The 18,397-nt window shown below is 40.4% G+C and overlaps 1 protein-coding gene across 3 annotated transcripts; it reads right to left on the minus strand.

Annotated features, from left to right (window-relative positions):
- Nucleotides 1–35: 35 nt before the first annotated feature.
- LOC120315179 (myelomonocytic growth factor-like) lies at nucleotides 36–9,210 on the minus strand. Of its 3 annotated transcripts, none has more exons than XM_039359116.1 (5): nucleotides 9,115–9,210; nucleotides 8,168–8,328; nucleotides 5,386–5,493; nucleotides 3,242–3,388; nucleotides 36–1,812 (listed from the first exon to the last, which is right to left on the minus strand). In XM_039359116.1, exons 1-5 carry the CDS (start codon nucleotides 9,128–9,130, stop codon nucleotides 1,693–1,695), a joined length of 552 nt encoding a protein of 183 aa, XP_039215050.1. In that variant the 5' UTR covers nucleotides 9,131–9,210; the 3' UTR covers nucleotides 36–1,692. The 3 variants fall into 3 exon arrangements, with proteins under 3 accessions (XP_039215050.1, XP_039215048.1, XP_039215051.1); XM_039359114.1 differs by having other exon boundaries at nucleotides 36–1,851; XM_039359117.1 differs by lacking the exon at nucleotides 9,115–9,210 and adding an exon at nucleotides 8,702–8,914 and having other exon boundaries at nucleotides 36–1,851.
- Between the last annotated feature and the right edge of the window lie 9,187 nt (nucleotides 9,211–18,397).

Below are 18,397 nucleotides of genomic sequence, written 5' to 3' on the forward strand. Positions count from 1 at the left end.
TCGAAAGCCAATAGAATAAAAGGGAGTAGCACAGCTAAGGAAAAGGGGGGAAAAAAATGGCGGACTGCGTTGTTTGGCGACCCCCGTGAAATGGTCGTTCGACCCCAAATGGGGTCCCAACCCACAGGTTGAGAACCACTGCCCTACACAGAATTCTACAGCAAATGAACAAAAAACTTTATGCTTATGAATTTTTAAAGCTTGAAATGGTATCACCTTAACCACTTGGCCTTGCTAGAGGGGGTCAGTCTGCCTCTATCACCAAACTCTTAAGAGAAGATGCTGAAACCTGGTGATGTAACATAGGCGGCTTGGTGGATATCAGAAACTGTCTAGCAAATAATCTGACACATTAGCAGAGGGAGTGCTGTTTACTAGTTTGCTTAAATAAGGAATTTATTTTGGACCAGGATTACTGTACATAAAGCCAGGTTAAACAGTCTGGGCATTGTTGAACTTTTTATGCTACAACTATCGTCTGCATAATAGTACGGCAAATGATAGAGGATGATGGAAGTTATGAACCGAACCTCTTCCAAAAAGAGGTGTGCCTGGAGTCTATTTCCCATCTATAAAAATGGTAAGGACATAGATTGTACTGTATGCCTCAAACACTAATAAAGACGGGAATTGGAAACTTCCCTTATGTTTTATCCTGTAGTTTGTTCTAGTTACTACCAGCTAATACTCTTTGTTTAAATATTAAACGTTAGTTTAATGTTGTAAGTATCTCAACATACATGCCACACATGGCTATAGCACTGTGCACTCAAGAATGGCTGAAATCTAAACAATTGTTTTCCATTCATCTGACAGCATTGGTATAAATAATAAATAAATATCTAGTACTGAAGTCCAAATTCAAGATTCAACAATTCTGACACTATAAATATTAAATATGCTAATAAATTAAAACTCATTAACAAACTATTAAAAACTGATCACAGTGATATTTCATCAAGGAAAGAAGAGCTTGAGTGAACTGGGAACTTGCCATCTTAGGAAGAATACATTTCATTGCAACATATTTGATATGTGAAAAGAAATCTTTCCATTTTTCTTACAAGTTAATCATTATCAGTCTTAAACAACTGAAGTTTTAATCGTAGTAGCCTCTCAAGTGGTGAAAGATCTCTGAAAGATTCTGAAGGCAAATTGTCCAATTTGCATGTACATGTAAGATGTTCTTCTCTCAATACCATATCAATAGTTGTTTGAAGTGAAGGCTAATCTATAAAAATTTAAACAGTTTTAAAACAAATTATAATTTAACCCAGTGTTTCTCAACCTCAGCAACTCCAAGACTTCAACTTTCCTCAGAGGCAGAATTGCTGAGGCTGAGAAACAGTGACTTAAGAGAATGGAGTGTTCACAATATAAAAACAAGGGTTTGTTTTTCACAACATGCTGAATCTCAAGCAACCCAGCTCCACTTTAGTCTAATGTAAAATGTTGTACAAACCCTAATATTTTTATTTCTCTTAGAGCTAAATGTATCAGGATTACTTTATTTGTCTCCTACTTTCAGTAAAATGGTGCATAAAAATTTAAAATAAATTAAAAACAAAGACAGAGGAGTTGGAATTCTACCCGTCAGAGCAGTCTTGTCAGGCAAAAGCAAGTCTTAGGACTTCCTTCTGTGTAGAGAAATATTTCAGCTTCAAGGTCTTTGGTGAGAATTCTCCATTCCCTTTATGTGCTACAGTGCCTCAGGGCCCGGAAAATCATATCCATAAATAGCTGGAGTTTGCGGAGAACCAGGTAACTTCCAATTTCTCTTTGAACTTCCACAAATTTAGGCTCATTTTCTGCCTGTGGATAGATAACACTGGTCAGGCTGCTTTCTTCCATCTGAAAAAAAGATTGGGGAAATTGAGGAATCTCAGATTAATCATTAACATTTGCATATTAATTCCAGCAGTATCCAAATTGGCCAGCATGTTACTCTTGGATCAATCCTATTGCAGCCAATGTTATCACTATCATATTCCCCCCCCCCCCAAAGTCCTCTTCAATGACCTTATTTTAACAAATAGGCTGCATGTATGTCATGGCAAGGGGTAACGGGATGTAATCCAGCAGGGAAAAACATGGTCCCAGCCTCCAGAAAAGCAGAGAGAAGTATTTTTGCTCCATAAAGAGCAATGGGTCAAGGGATATGCTCATAAATACATCTTTGAGCTGGTGCAAGCAAAATAATGCACCCAGATATATTTACTTCCTCGTGCATACACGCATCTCTACACTCTGCTCTACCACAGTTAACAATTTTATAAGGCATGCTTGAGAATTGCCTCAGCTCAGAGGGAGCACTTTGTATAAGTTAGGATTAATACATGAACAGGAAAAATGCTCATATCATATAGAGTTCAGTACAGTAGAAAGGTGTGCAAAAGCCAGGCACTAAGATTATCCACAATATGAAAAGCAATGATCTTAAGTATTTATTACTTTGAAATTTATGCTTACAAAATGACAAAGTCAAGGTTTCTTCCTTTTATAAGACTGGATATACAACTGTTCAACAAGTAATGATAACAGAGGTTATTCCTGAAGATGACGTGGAGCTAGAAATTTTAAAAATCTTCCTGCAAAGCCCTTTTGGCTGGCTGGGGGGGGGGGTATCAAGAACCCCCCCCAAAAGGAAAAAATGGGAAAGTATAGGTAGTCCTCGACTTACAACAATTCGCTTAGTGACTGTTTGAAGTCATGTGATTTACATTCGGATGCTTGACAACTGATTCATATTTATGACGTTCAGTGTCCCAGGGTCACATCATCAATGACCCTGGGGATGCTACAACAATCATAAGTGTGAAAAATGATCATAATTCACTTTTTCAGTGCTGTTGTAACTTCAAACAGTCACTAAGCCCTGTGTTCAATAGCAGGAAAAACCTAATGGCTTTCCCTTTCACAGCTATTGTGATTCCAGAAAAAAATAGTCTTGCAACTGATGCTATACTCATGCTCCATGTATCCTTTGGAAACTGAATCTAAAGTACTCTTCAGTGCTCATATCTGCAATTTTTAGAAGCTTACCTTCATAGTTCATTATAGCTCATCAACATTCACCAAGACATTGCTAATGTCCAGGTAGGTGACCTGCTAAATTATTATAGCAGATTCACACTCATACCTATACTAAACATTTTTTTGATATACCTATAGAACTGGATAGTTTCTCCTACTTGGCTCTGATCCTTTCTCAACTTAATGAGTTATTTATGCAACTCCTCACCTGTTGTTGAATGTTGTGGGACAAGTTGGAAATATCCAGCTGAATACCATGTACTTGGTCAGCGTAAGTTACTAAGATTTGGTGAATATATGAGAGATAACCAGAATAGGTTTGGAGGCCTGCCTGTACCTGATTGAAGCATCTTTCCTACATGATACAAATGTAATAGGGAATGAAGAAAAGTTATTATGTATTCCATTCTTATGCAAATTTCAGTAAAATTTTTATTTTATTACACTGGTGCTGTACAACTTGTGTTGAGAGACAAGTTGAGCTCTGTTCTCCAGAAAGTGGACACGGTTATTGAAATTATGAATAATGTTATTTCCACAATAAAATGTACATATATTCTGAAAACAAACCCAGTTTTGCTGTGCCACAATTAAAGGCTATATTAATTATAACTGAGGTTAGAGGTAAGGAAACAGTGACACTACTCAGGATGAAATGTTAGATTTGGCTTAATATGGATAAATATGGATGATTTCTATTGTTGTAAATTAAGCAATGAAGGGTAAGCAGATTAAAGAGTGACTCTATTTCTGTACCATTTTAAGCTATGACCAGCCAGTATATACTAAGAATAGATTAACAGTAGAAAAATTAAGTTATAAAAGATAGCAGCCAGAAAAACATGGTTTGAATAAATATACATTTTAATTATTAAACAAAATCTATCTATATGGTCGCTGTAGATTTCCATACACTACACTTGAATTTATAGCCCTTAAGAAATATTTATTGGATAGGGGAATTTTCTCTATCAGTGATGTTTACCTATTTTGTAATATTCTTCTCTGGAGATGTTGGATATCCCAAGATTATCCAACATCTGGATAATATTGGATAGATAGGTAAAATATGAACACTCTGAAACTAATGTCTGCTTTTTTTTTAAAAAAAAAATATCCATCTAGACTCAATCTCAGAGCAGATTTTTAGAACTAGAACATGAGCGTGGCAAAGTAATATTAGAATAACTGCATTGCTGTCTTCATTTATTACTGTTTAGGTTTGCCTGTTCACCTTTTAAGGAATAACAAAGATTTCAAAGTTGAATATGATACCAGCAGTGCTAATGCCATATTTAAAGTAGGCATCCATCAAGAAGTTATCTGTACTTATGCACTTTATAAGAAGGTTGTCAAATATTACGCTTGATGCATGTGTATTATCAGTCAAAACCTCATTAAAAAGGTTGGTTATATTTAAGACGATTAGGATTAGAAAAAAGATGGGCCAATGACAATGTGGCTATTTCATCTCCAGTGAAATCAAGCTACTGAGTTAAGTGATTACTGATATTACATGGATCTACAGTAAATGGTACATATTCTTATTATGAGGAATGTGGAAAAAACTTGACTGAATAGAGGTAACAAGAGAGTTTATATAGCACATTCACAGACAAGGTAGGTATTTGAAGGACCAAGTACCATTATTGGCTTAAAATCAATATTGCTTTATTTCTGCTTTTGTATCTGATTATGGATAATATAATGTCCGTGAGTGTCTTTGTACATATGCAAACTGTTAATTATTAAAATAGGAAAAGATCCTCCTGAGCAACAGTACAGGTCCTGTCTTACCACATTCTGTTTTAAAGGTATTTGTTTTCCTTCAGCAAAAATAAAAAAATGAGAAAGAGGCATATAATAAAGCAAAGTATTAGCTTTTTAGCATTATCTTTGCTTACAAATACGCCTGTGAGAATCAAATAGTTTCCAAAAGCATTTTTAAGAAATTAAAAATGGTTGGTGGCTAAAGTCTTCTGAAACAAAAAACAATTACCATCTAGAAAAAGAGCCAGTCTGGATAAAAAAAGGATCCTAAAACATAAAGGGGCGATTAAGAAATATCCTAACCAGCTTACTTATAAGAAAGGATACTTAGCCAGTCATGCTGGCTGGAGAATTCTGGAAGTTGAAGTCCATATGTCTTAAATTTGCTCAGTTGAGTCTAAGCAGCCGTTTTACAAACACCACATACAGAACCAATTTGTGAGAACACTACAGATGCACCTAAAAATCCCAAATATTGCCACGATTGATTTCTTTCAAAGTTATGTGCTGCTACCCTAGTACTTCTTAGGTTGAGGAGAAAAATTGTTTTAGGTTTACAATCAGATTGGTGTTGCTATTTACCATATCACAGGGGTCCTGTTGGCAATGGGAGATATTAACTTGTTGAATGCCCAAGAGTTTCTCTATTGTTATCAGTTCTCTGTTACTGCCAAAGCTGAATGCTTTACGCTGGAGGAAAAAAAGAAAAGATAATTTGAAGAGGTATTTCTGCAATTCCCAAAAGGAGCAAACATATATGAGTGCTTTTATATCTTTACTCCCTACAAAATCCTTCCCTAATCCTATTTTTACTATACTTCAAAATCCAATGAAGCTCCAAAGAAGCTGAGCAAGGTTTAATATGTACTTATTAAAAGAATGCATATTAACTTAGTTATATGAATATAAAGAATTTAATGGTAGGCCTGATATGCAAATAGCAGTATGGAAAAGGGCTGAATGATGCTGCATTCTGACACAGCAGATACTTGAAGCTCAACATTTAAAATTTCCCACCAAATTTCTAAATCTTTAAACAGGATGCTTTAAAGTGCATGAGTAATGTCTATGGAAATCTCAGAAGCCAGTGAGAACTGTTGGATATGACTTCCAGAGATTAGGAGGTTTTGACTGCTCTTTACTGTATATCTTTTCATCTTCCTCGTGATTAGCAAATTATGCTCTCTACAATAGAGAGTTGAATACATATTTATTAACCCGGAGCTAGACAGTGAAAACCAATCAAACTTAATGTTAGCTGTGATTAAGGTAATTTCTTCACTAATAGCTTACAGCATCTGCCTGTTTTCGGTCCAGCCATTGTTGGACCGAAAACAACAGTAATGAGAACTTTAATATTGCTTCAACAAAATCTGACTGATTTTATGAAAGTACCAGAAGTCAGTGGAGAAATGATCAAAAAATCCTTCTGGATTCATTGAGGTTCCCTGAAGTATAATACAATGAAACCTGATTCATCCTTTAAAACTGAGTGAAACTTGGCACAATTTACAATGAAGACAGGATTTAGGATTATTCTTAAAATAAAGGTTAAATTTTACCTCTGAATTTATAGTTCTATTCACCATAAGCTACTCTTACATTAACCACTATCCACACTATCCAAACTAAAAAATTGTTACTGTATTTAAAGGCCTGCAAAGGAGCATCAAACAGTTAATTTCACTCCCTTAAATTATCTCTCTTTGTATTCAGTAAGCCTTAATTACACTATCTTTTATATTAATTTGACAGATTCAATCAAAATATTCCCTCTCAACACCCAAAGAGGAAGAATGCCAAATTTTCTGGCTTGTTTGCAAACAATTTTCTCCTTTGACGTTTTACATTTTGAATTGGCACAATCTTACATGTATTCCGGAAGCATGAGACAGAAACATTTGTGTAATTTTAGTCGGGAGAGCCCCTGTTCACAGTTCTAGGAAATGCTATATGAGATTAAGACTCTTTGGAAGATTAAGCTGTAATTTATGGGAAGTACTAGAAAAGGATCTGAATGATGTCCCAAGTATTTTAATCTGAAATTTTCAGCCCAATTTGAATTTTGATTTTCTGTGTGTATAGTGATCTAATTATTTTAGTCTATAACTTTTCTCAGTCATGTCATATTGCAGGAGAAGATATTTTGGCACCATGGACATTAAGTTACCTCTAAGTAACACTCTTCATATCCTCTAGATTTTCAGTAATTCTAAATTTAAACCCTATGCTCTGCAGATGTTGTTGGACTTTAACTGCTGGCTTCCTTCATTATAGCTGTTGAAAGCTGAAATTCAACATTGGCAGGACTACTAGTTTTCCACTCCCACAAGGGGTTGGGTGGGTTGGTAGGTTGTTGACCAAATTCAACACTTGTATTGAAGGCCCATGTGGTTTTATAACATGAAGCATCTACTAACTAAAAAAGGATGTAGCATGGTCATAGTTATAATCAGGTATCCTAACTGATCTTCAGATTAATACTTCAGTTTCTTTGTTCAAGAATGCAAGAACATCTACAGAAGATATCAGTTGTAAAGCAATAACTAGTACATCTAAATGCACACTGAAAGCACATCATCAAAAATATTAATGGTTTAAAGCCATATCTGAGTTACCTTATCTCATATGTCTTTTATATTACTCAGATTCTTTCCCAAATCCTCCCTTATTTAAAATTATGCATTGATTTAAGTACTGATTTAAAGGATATTTTTAGCTTTGATATTCTATGAAATACCATGTCAGCGGAAGAAAATCAGAACACTTCAAAATTGGTATTTCAATAGATTTGATATGACAACTTTGTTCCCTTCCACTATTCATTTTCCACTAGACTGAAATTCTGCTGTATCACTGCAGTATAATAGGGATAGTTTATGAATTTTAATTAATTGCAAAATAGGATTTCATCTAGCTATATTACACTCAAATTCCTTAATTTCTGAGTTTTCATGGCCAATAACCATACTGGCTTGGAAATCTGGAAAATGTAATCCCAAATGCAAGTCTCCAGGTTTAAAAAAATTGACTTAAAACTGAATATTAGAAGAAAAAACTAAAACCACCAAGACTGCAGCTATATGTCTACTTTATCTGCATCCTTACCAATATAGCTGGCAAACATTTTAATCAAAGTACCCTAAAGAATCAATATAGATTACTGGTTTTCCTCTCCCACTACAGATTCTTTACTTTTTGTTGGAAAGAAACTTGATATGCAGCAATTTAATACATGATTGACTCAAAAGCCGATTCATAAATGCTCATAGCATACCTCCAAATCCTTTAAAATAACCTGAGAAATTTGGCTGACAAATTATGTGTATCTCTTTGTAGATTTCTTTACCCAGCATATACTTACCACAAGCTCATTCAATGCAAGGAGATCAGTCTTTATTCTGATGACAAACTCCTTATTTTTCGAAACAAACTGGTGCAAACCAGGATCTCCAGAAAATTCTGCATGAGGTGCAGCTGAGCACATTAGCCAAGAAAGTGCAATACTGACAAGAAGAAGACCACCTGGGAAAATAAAATAATATACACAATAGTGAGGACCGCTCTATGAACTGCACCAAAATATCAGCCGGCACTAAGGTCTAAAAGACTGAAACCATTATTAGACAGTTATGATTATCATTTATCAGCTCCAGCCTACCGTCTTCACTTATGGCCTCCCTTCTGGCTTTTTTTTTTTTTATTAAGTAAAAGTGGATCTGAAGGGACGCCGCTCAACTCTCCATAGCTCGAGCCAAGAAGAAACTCTAAGGTAGCTGAACGCAAGTGGGTGGAAAAGTGATTCCGTCAGAATTAAATCTATCATTCTAGCCAGCACGTGCAACAAACTCAGTGAGACTCAGCCCAGAATACGGGTCTGCAGCTTTCGTTTCCCAACCTTTCCAAGTCGGGGGCGACTCTATCACGTGGCAACGCTGTTTATTTCAATCTTTGGCTTCGCCTGACGTGAGTCCCCGCAAGAGTTACGGCGGGTTTTTCAAAACCCAGTTGCCTAGCTCGTTTGAAAAAGGTGAAAATGGGCGTCTCAAAGCTTGTTAAGCATTCCTGAAAGTGGTGCTAAGGAGGAGCGGTTGTAAAGGGAAGCCGGGACTCATCCTCCTTCCTTCTCTCTGCCGCAAAAGTGGGCAATAGTTCCAAAGGCGGCGGGAAAGTTCTCCGGGGAGCCCTCGCCCCGAAGGACGCCAAAAAGCCGCCCTTCCCGAGCAAGGCGCCACCACGAGGAAGCTTACCCTCTCGTCTCGGGCTCCGCCCGGCCGCGACGAGGAAGGACCTGCCCCGAGAGCTACTTACTCCGTGTTGAACTCATGCTTTTTGCAGGAAAACCTTTGGTCTCGCCCACTTTCTTCGAAAACGACGTGCTGGTGATACAGGAGGCTACAAGCGAGCGGGTGCCTAGGTTGCTGTGAATCAAACTGTTCTCCATTGGGGTTATTTATAGGGAGAACGATTCGGGAACTTCCTCGGACGGTGAAAGGAGGGAGGGGCACTGGAGACTAATTGAGAGGGGTGGTTTTAGGCTATGACTCTCACATTTTTTTGGTTTATGCACTAATTACGGTAAATTCAAAATCCACTGGATGTCCTTGATCAGGGTAGGGGCGGGGAGCTGGAGGTGATGAGGGTCTGGAGCTTTTCTCCTTTTCCCACGTGTGAAATAGTTTCACAAGTAACTCTGGGTTTGTTTAATTGAAACCTTAAAGAATTCACAACTGGTTCCAACATTGGTACAATCTTTTGTGGTCTTTTAAAACTTTATTGGAGTTATTGAAGATTTTGTTCTTTTAAAAAAGAAAGCCCAATAAGGAGTTTAAGCTTCATGTTTGAAAATAATTTTATGGAAAATAAAGGCAGTAACAAAATGCGACTTTTTTTTTTTAAAAAAAGTTTTGTCTCCTTATTTAATTTAAAGAGTTTATAACTAGGAGATCATGTTTTTTCCCAACCTTCCAGAGGCATTTTATTTCTCAGATTTTGGGTCCATCTTCCCTCATATATTTCTTTATACCTTTCCATTATTTATTTACTCTAGATCCATGGATTGGTTCCAGAATTACAACAGTCTTATCGGAATAGGGCTTGACAAACAAAAAACTCATTAATCTTAATAGCCCTACGCAATGTATGGCAAAATCTGATCAGGATTCAACAATGACTGGTATTAAACAGGAAGAAATGAGATTCTGAAATCTGCTTAGTAAAAATAAAAGGCATGAGTAAGATATGGAGACTTGATACAGTAGTACATGTGAAACAGATCTAGTGTCTTATCAACCCCAAGTTCCCAGAGCATCCAGACTGATTCAGCTACCTGAAAAGATAAATGCTACCTTGGGGCAGCATAGAGTCCGTGTCATGAGGAGTAATTGTTTCATTCTACTGGGTCCTGCTTAGACTTCACTTGGCATATTGTGTTCTATTCTGGGCACCAGTTTTAAAAAAAGATGAAGGACAAATTCAGCCAGTTCAAAGGATGGCTATTAAGGTTTGTGAAGAGTCTGGTGTCTAAATCCCATCAAGAATGGCTACAGGATCTGGGTGTGCTTGACCCACAAAAGAGATGACTTGTGGGAAGGTCAGATAGCAGTTTACAAATATCTGAAGACTTGTCATATACAGGTAGTCCTTAACTTACAGTTGGTTGCTCAGCGATCATAGTCACAATGGATCCGCCAAAAGATACAACCCATTCCAAAGTTCTGCCAGCTGTCTTCCCCCATATGATCACATGGCCATATTTCAGGTGCTTGGCAACCAGCCCTGCAGGCATGTGAATGCAATTTATATCATTTTCACCAAAAGACAAGGTTTACTTTCAGTTTTTAGCAAAAATGCCCCATGGTGAATGATGAGTTCACTTAATGCCCACAGCACTGATTGACAACTGCTATAAAGATTGTAAAACTGTGTTGGATATAGTATGACCTGCTGCATAATGGGTAGGCTCTGTTACGGTCATAAATTGAGAACTATCAGCAGAAGAATTGGATTAATTCTGTGTTGCTTCAGAAAATAGAATAAGAAGTAGTAAATTAAAACTACAAGGAAGTAACGTTCAGGCTAGAAAGCAGGAAGAACTTCTTGAATATACAAATTGTGAGCCAGCAGAGCAGGCTGCTACTTGAAGTGAGGACCTCTCCTTTGAAGATGTTCAGAGATTGGATATTTATGTGTCAGAGGTGCTCTGGTGAATTCTGCACTGAACAAAGGTTTGGACTAAATCTCTAATATTCATTTCATCTCTATGGTTCTATGCAGATTTCACACATCATCACTATTACTTCTCCAAACTTAGTTTACCCTCTGATAACGAGCTGAACTGAAAGCACGGGTAGCCCTCAACTTATGACCCCAACTGAGCCCAAAATTTCTGTTGCGAAGTGAGACAGTTGTTAAGTGAATTTTGCCCTATTTTACAACCTTTCTTGCCACAGGTGTTAAGTGACTCACTGCAGTTTTTAAGTTTGTAACACGGTTGTTAAGTGAATCTGGCTTCCCCATTGACTTTGCTTGTCAGAAGGTCGCAAAGGGTGATCACAAGACCCCAGGACATTCCAACCGCCATAAATGTGAGTCAGTTGCAAAGCATCTGAATTTTGATCACATGACTATGGGAATGCTGCAGTGGTTCATGAATGTGAAAAATGGCCATAAGTTTTTTTTTCAGTGCCTTTATAACTTCGAATCGTCACTGATTGAACTATTTTAAGTCGACTAATAGTTTGAAAACGGAAAAGTTAGACAGGTCCTTGAGCATATCTTTTCTTCATATAGTCTCACAGTGATCAATCAGAAGCAAGTAGAACTGATGCTGGTGAAGATTCATTAGAACGTAGAAAGGATGCATCCTGAAGGATGCATACTGTACCTCCCATCAACATGATAGTTCTCTGTTCTCTGCTATTTGTATCCTCCAGATATGACTTCTGACCACGTTTGTGGATAGCACTATCTAGGAGGAATATAGGTATATAATAATTAGACATATATCCAGATGCACATACAAGTGTCTACATACGTTAGACGTATATTTATTTATTTTATTTATTATAATATTTATATCCCACCCTTTATTTCGGAGTTCAGGGTGGTGCACAACAGTCCTTCTTTCTTAATTTTCCCCACAACAGCTATCCTGTGAGGTAGATATTCTGGATGTCATAAAGCTTAGTTTTAAATGTTTTTTTTCCCACCTCAGCCTTTTTATAAAAGTTCTCCAATATTTTTCAGGGATTGCTGTCATGTATTGCTTTCTTTCATGAGAATGCCTATTTGGGCAAAGAGACATTCTTATAAATAGAGGTAGCTCTGCTCATTTGCTTCCTAATGTAATAGCTTCCTGTTTAATCTAACGAAATCTTTAAATTGATCTTAGTTTCTTCTACTATCATTATGGTCCTATTCAGACGTTCTATTTAGAGACTGCATTTTTAGTATTGCATATACAACCTTGGCAATTCTTAAAATATGTAGACTTCAACTCTAGAATTTCCCAGCCAGTCTCTATACTCTTGTATATATAGATATGGATCTTTTCAAACCAAAATGGTTTTGATCCATCCAATGTGCCTTGTCGACTGGATGGATCTGCAAATATATGGGTTAAAATGGCCAGAAATTAATGATGTGTTTTTCTCTCCTGTATTATCCTTGCAATAGATAACCACGTAACTTTATAATCTGCCCAGAGAATTTTTGTTCTAGAATAGAGTAAAATGTAATAAAATGTAATAAAACAGAATAATATCCCCATCCAGCATTGGATCATTTTAACAGGCAACCTGAATTGATTCCAACTTATGAAGGTTCTTCTTAAGAATGCATGGTGATTAAAACTAAATAATGGCCTGCAGAACAGCTGTTCTTCATTCTTTTTCTATGTATTTGGCTAAGATGTTCCCTACTGTGCCACTTTATACTGTCTATAGTGTCCACTATATACGGTAAGCTTTAGGCTAAATCTACACTATGTTAGTCTAGCTTTAAAATATATTTGAATGTTCATGATTTAACACTTAAATAGTGAACATTGCCCCTTTAATAAAAGAAAACCCTAACCCTGTTTTGTTTCTATTCTCAGTAATTGAAGACCTATAGTGTAGTCATCACTAAGGATTACTAAGGAAGGTGCTTGTTAAGTAAGTCGCACCTGATTTTATGACCTTTTTTGCCACAGTTGTTAAGCAAATCACTACACTTGTTAAGTTGTAAGCTGGCTGGAAAGATTGCAAATGGTCATCACTTGATCATGGGGTGCTACAACTGTGATATATACCTGGCAATTGTCAAGCACCCAAATTTTGATCACATGACTGTGGGGCTGCTGCAACAGTTGGAAGTGTGAGAACCAGCTGTAGGTCACTTTTTTCAGTGCTGTTGTAACTTTGAATGACTTGTTACAAGTTGAGGACTACCTGTAGCTTGCTAGCCTAGCTAAAGTAGGCTTGGGTAGTTTTTATTTATTTATTTGCATCTCACCTTTATTATTTTTATAAATAACTCTAGGCAGTGAACATATCAAACACACCTTCCTCCTCCTATTTTCTCCAAAACAACAGCCCTGTGTGATGGGTTGGGCTGAAAGAGTCACTCAGCTAGCTTTCGTGACTAAAGCAGGACTTGAACTTATGGACTTCCATTTTCTAGACTGGCGTCTTAACAACTAGACCAAACTGACTTGAGAAGCAGTCATTGCCTTAGTATGTTGTGTGAACCAGATCAGGTTATCATATTAAACCATCATATGGTTTCTTTGGCATCAGATTTCATTTATTGCATTGCATTGTACTGCACTATATTATATACTATTTTATGTATTGCATTGTACAGTATTTTTACTAAGCCAAATTTACTGCATAGTTAGGTAAGTGAATGCAGTCAATATGTTCTTACCCAGAATTGCTCCAAGCATTTTTGGGCAGAGAAATGCCAATGTTAATTAAAGCATTAGTATTGAGTCCTTGGCGGGAAGCAGACACGAGAAGCAGTTGAAGTTCTCAGTTTCCTTTATTCAGCGTTCAGCTTACAAGTAGATGGCTTCAGCAGCTCCCAAAACCTCCCAGCTTCTTATATAGACGCTTCCCGGGTAAATGTGTTACTTTTCCCGCGCCAGCACCCGCGCATGCGCACGGCGCTGGCGACAGCCTGTCTGGTCCCGGGCAGCTTTGCACCTGCCCGGGACTGCCTGCAAACGCCCGAGCCGTTTGCAAGGCTCGGGACATAACACCCCTTTCCCCCGGGCTAAAACTACTACCAACATATAAACATTTATTTTATACAGTGTTCTGCTTCTCAGTGCTCCTATCGTTACCTGGCTTTTGTTTAGCCAGCAATGTTATGTAATCCTCTAAGTATTTAGGAGACTTCTTTGCTCTCTGTGACCTTCTCAGCTCTGGGTTACTAGCATGAGTTCCCTGACTGGAGGGAGATGTGAGCCTGTTCTCCTTATTTTGCCTTGGTGCCTTCCAAGGACTGTGCCCCGATGCCTGGCCTGCTTGCTCGCCCACCGGGCTCGTCAGGCCAGGGCTTCTGTCACTTTGTGACCTGGTTGACCTGCCTAGCTGTAGACCCTCGGGCCCCTTGAAATGATAGCCACTGCTGGGCGTCTCTGTTGAACCTTCTAGGTCCGTCCAAGACTTGTCAGGAGGCTGACCATTCCCTGAACCCCGTTCTGTGTCCGGGCTTGTGTGGGTTTCTGTACTTTCCCAAAACTCAGTTACTCCCTGATTTGGGCTAGAGGTGTTGTAGTCGGGACTTGGTTCCTCGACCACCTCCCTGTATGTTTGACCCCCTGTAGAATTTGGGGTAAGGTCAGGCCAACCTTGGGGATTGTGTGCCAGCTCTCTTGCGGGGAATGATTTGTTGGGATGCCCCCGGGTATCCTCCGTGACTGGAGTGCTGTGTGATGTGTGTGGAAGGTGAGTATGCCCCCGGGGTGACTCCCTGGCTGGAGTAGGCGTGAGTGCCTGTTGTGTGGGTAAGCTCCATGAATTCCTTTTCGGAGCAATTGCGGAACCCTGGGATGGGCCGTTTGTGGCTCCATCAGTGGAGATGGGCAGCAGCTCATGCCCTTCCCTTTGCTCCAAAGGGTCCCCCTCCCCCCCTGGAAAAGACCCAGGAGTCTCATCTGAAAAGTCCCACCTAGGGCGGAGTTGGTCGATGTGCCGACGCAGGACACGACCGTTGTCCAGGGCAACCTCGTAGGAGAGAGGACCTGTGACCCTGGAAATAGAAGCGGGGACCCATGTATGACCAGGCCCGTAATTGCGAGCCCAAACCGGGGCACCCACAAGTAGTTGTCTAGGTGCCCTAGGATGTGAGGTAGATGAAGGCAGTCTGTCCGGATGCAACCGGTCAAGTTTAGTAGTAAGTTGACGCCCCCAACGAAGTTCAGCTGGGCTTCTCCCTGTAGAAGTGGACGGTGTGGTGCGATAAGAAAGGAGAAAGTCAGCCAACCTGTGATGCCAGTCTCCGTAGGTGAGTCTTTTCAAGGTGTCCTTTGTGATGCGCACCATACGTTCAGCCATACCGTTGGTGGACGGGTGGAAGGGTGCAGACGTGGCATGACGAATCATGTTAGCCTGTAAGAAAGCTTGGAATTCGGAGGAAGTGAATTGAGGGCCGTTGTCAGACACGATGACATCTGGAAGCCTGTGTGCAGCAAAAATCCCCCTCAGTACCTGAATAGTCTTTGCAGTGGTAGTGGAAGAGACAGGTACAACCTCAAGCCATTTTGAATGGCTGTCAACAAGGACCAAGAAGAACTGGCCCTGAAAGGGTCCAGCGTAATCAATGTGCACCCTAGACCATGGGGACTGCGTTTCCTCCCATTTATGCACGGGAGCTTGGGGCATCTCTGGGCGAGATCGTTGGCACAGGTGGCATGCATGCACCTTAGCCTCAATATCCTTATCTAAAACAGGCCACCACAAGTGGCTGCGTGCAAGAGCCTTCATACGAACAATGCCAGGATGACCCTCGTGGAGGGATTCTAAGACCCTAGTCCTCATTGAGGAGGGAATGACAACTCTGTTTCCCCAAAGCAGACAACCCTGAGAAAGGGACAACTCGTTTCTTTTGGACCAGAAACTCTGAAACTCAGGACTAGGGCAGTGCTCAGGCCAACCGGACAAAACCCAGGAACGGACACGTGAAAGTGTGTGATCTGTACCTGTTTCAGCAGCAACATCCCTGGCACAAAGAGGGAGCTCGGGCAAGGCTTGGATTGATAGAATGTTGACAGCTGGCGCAGGGTCAGCTTCTACTACTGGCAGAGGCAATCTGCTGAGGCCATCAGCATGGCCCATTTCTTTCCCAGGCTTGTGGAGTAATGAAAAATCATATGCAGACAAGAAAATAGACCACCTAAGCATTCTAGGGGAAATGATGTGGGGAGTCTGCTTACGTGTGGTAAACAGTCCCAGCAGAGGCTTATGGTCAGTGAAGACCGTGAAATGCCTGCCATATAGAAAATCATGGAATTTTTTAATTCCCGCAACAACAGCCAGAGCCTCCCTGTCTATCTGAGCGTAGTTGCGCTCGGCAGAAGACAATGTTCTTGAATAATATGCAACAGGAACCTGAGTTCCATCAGACCTGAGGTGGCTCAGGACAGCCCCAACCCCGTAAGGGGACGCATCACACGCGATGCACACAGGAAGAGACTCGTTGAAATGTGCAAGTACACTGTTAGAAGTGAGCAAGGCCTTGACTTTGTTAAAGCAAGCCTCATGTGTATGTGACCACTGCCACACTGCTTGTTTGTCTAGTAGCCTGTGAAGAGGCTCAGCTACACTAGCTTTATGTGGAAGAAAAGAATTGTAGAAATTCAGGAGGCCCAGGAAGGCCTGAAGTTCGGCCTTGGACTTTGGCCTAGGTGCTTCTAAAATAGCTGTTAGTTTGGATTCAGCAGGGTGAATCCCAGCAGCATCAATTTTGAACCCCAGAAATTCAGTAGAAGGCACCCCAATCTTGCATTTGTCTTTTTTGAGCTTGAGGCCTGACTTCCTGAATCTTAACAGAACAGCCCTTAGCCTTTCAGCTAGAATGTGTGTGGAGTCTCCTGCAATTAAGACATCATCAAAGTAGGGGCAAACCCCTGGTATACCCCGTAGTGTGTTTTCCATTACGCTTTGGAAAATCCCAGGAGCGACATTCACTCCAAACTGCAGCCTTTTTACCTTAAAGGCTCCCCTGTGGGTCACAATAGTCTGAGCTATAGCAGCATCATCATCAACAGGCAGCTGTTGATACGCTTGAGCTAGGTCAAGCTTTGCAAAAACGCGCCCCCCCTTGAGGGAGGCCAGAATATGACTGACCACAGGAACAGGATAGGCATGTTGCTGCAATGCCTTATTCAGAGTGATTCCCTGTTGAATCAGTTTGTCTAACTCAGTGTCAATTTTACTCTTTAAAGCAAAAGGGACCCTTCTTGCTTTAATTCTAATGGGAGTGACAGTGGGGTCTAGCTTTAAGGACACAGGGGTCCTTTGAATGTGCCCAGCTGGGGGCTGAAAACATCTGCAAATTCTTTGCAGACTTCCTGTAGGTCGAGTGTTTGTAAACTGTTGAGTCCTGTGACGTGTATCCCCAGGGCCTCAAACCAATCGAGTCCTATGAGACTCGTTCGTTCACCCCCTACTACTAATAAGTCTAGTGGACCTTCAAAACTCTTGTATTGCACGTTAAGGGTGGCCTCCCCCTTAACACACACTCTTGAATTTTGAAAATCTGTTAACACAATGTCAGAAGGCCTTAACTTGGCCTGAGTTCCACTACCGGAACAAATCTTCCTAAATGTATGCAAGGAGATAATTGAAAAGGCAGACCCTGTGTCTAGTTCCATAGATAATGGAACCCCTTGTAGCTTCACCTTGAGTGACAGCTTTTTCTTAATGGGCTTGTGTGTGCCTGTCCTAAGGATGCTTCTTCGCGAAGCGCAAAACCCTACCCTATTCTGGCTGGGGAATCTGGTACCTTTCAGGCGCAGTTCTTCCTGAGGTTGTACCTTTCGTCGGCCCAGACACACAGCTGCAATGTGTCCTTGTTTGCCGCATGCCCGGCAGGTAGCGGAGCGGAACTTGCAGTCGGTTCTCCTGTGGCGACCTCCACAGCCGATGCACTTGAGCGGAGCTGAAGAGCTTCCCTTCTGTTTTTCTTCCGTCGTGGGGTGGAGACGGTCGACTTCCTCGTCCGGATCCTCCTCGGAGTTCCTTTGGGCGTCTTCCTGGTGCACGGATGCAACCTCTGGACTGTTTCTGATCGGCCGCATGTTCTTGATAGCGCCGCCTGCTGCTTCTTCTGCGGTGACTTCCCTTAAGGCATCTTGGTAGGACAGTTCTTCTTTAGCAAAAAGTCTCTGTTGTAGATCTCGATGCCTTAACCCGCACAGGAAATGTCCCTCAGTCGTTCTTCGAGGTCTTTGAACTCGCAGTGCTTGGCGGCCTTCCGTAATGCAGCGATGAATTCTTTGGCCGACTCGCCGGGCCGTTGATCCCTCTGCTCGAAGGTGTGGCGCCATGCGATGACGGACATCTTGGGGTGGAAGTGCTCTTTCAGTAGCTTCTTCAGATCTGCG

Source organism: Crotalus tigris, unplaced genomic scaffold (assembly GCF_016545835.1).
Source record: "Crotalus tigris isolate CLP2741 ecotype Arizona unplaced genomic scaffold, ASM1654583v1 scf7180000019068.10715455, whole genome shotgun sequence".
NCBI classification, from domain to species: domain Eukaryota; kingdom Metazoa; phylum Chordata; class Lepidosauria; order Squamata; family Viperidae; genus Crotalus; species Crotalus tigris.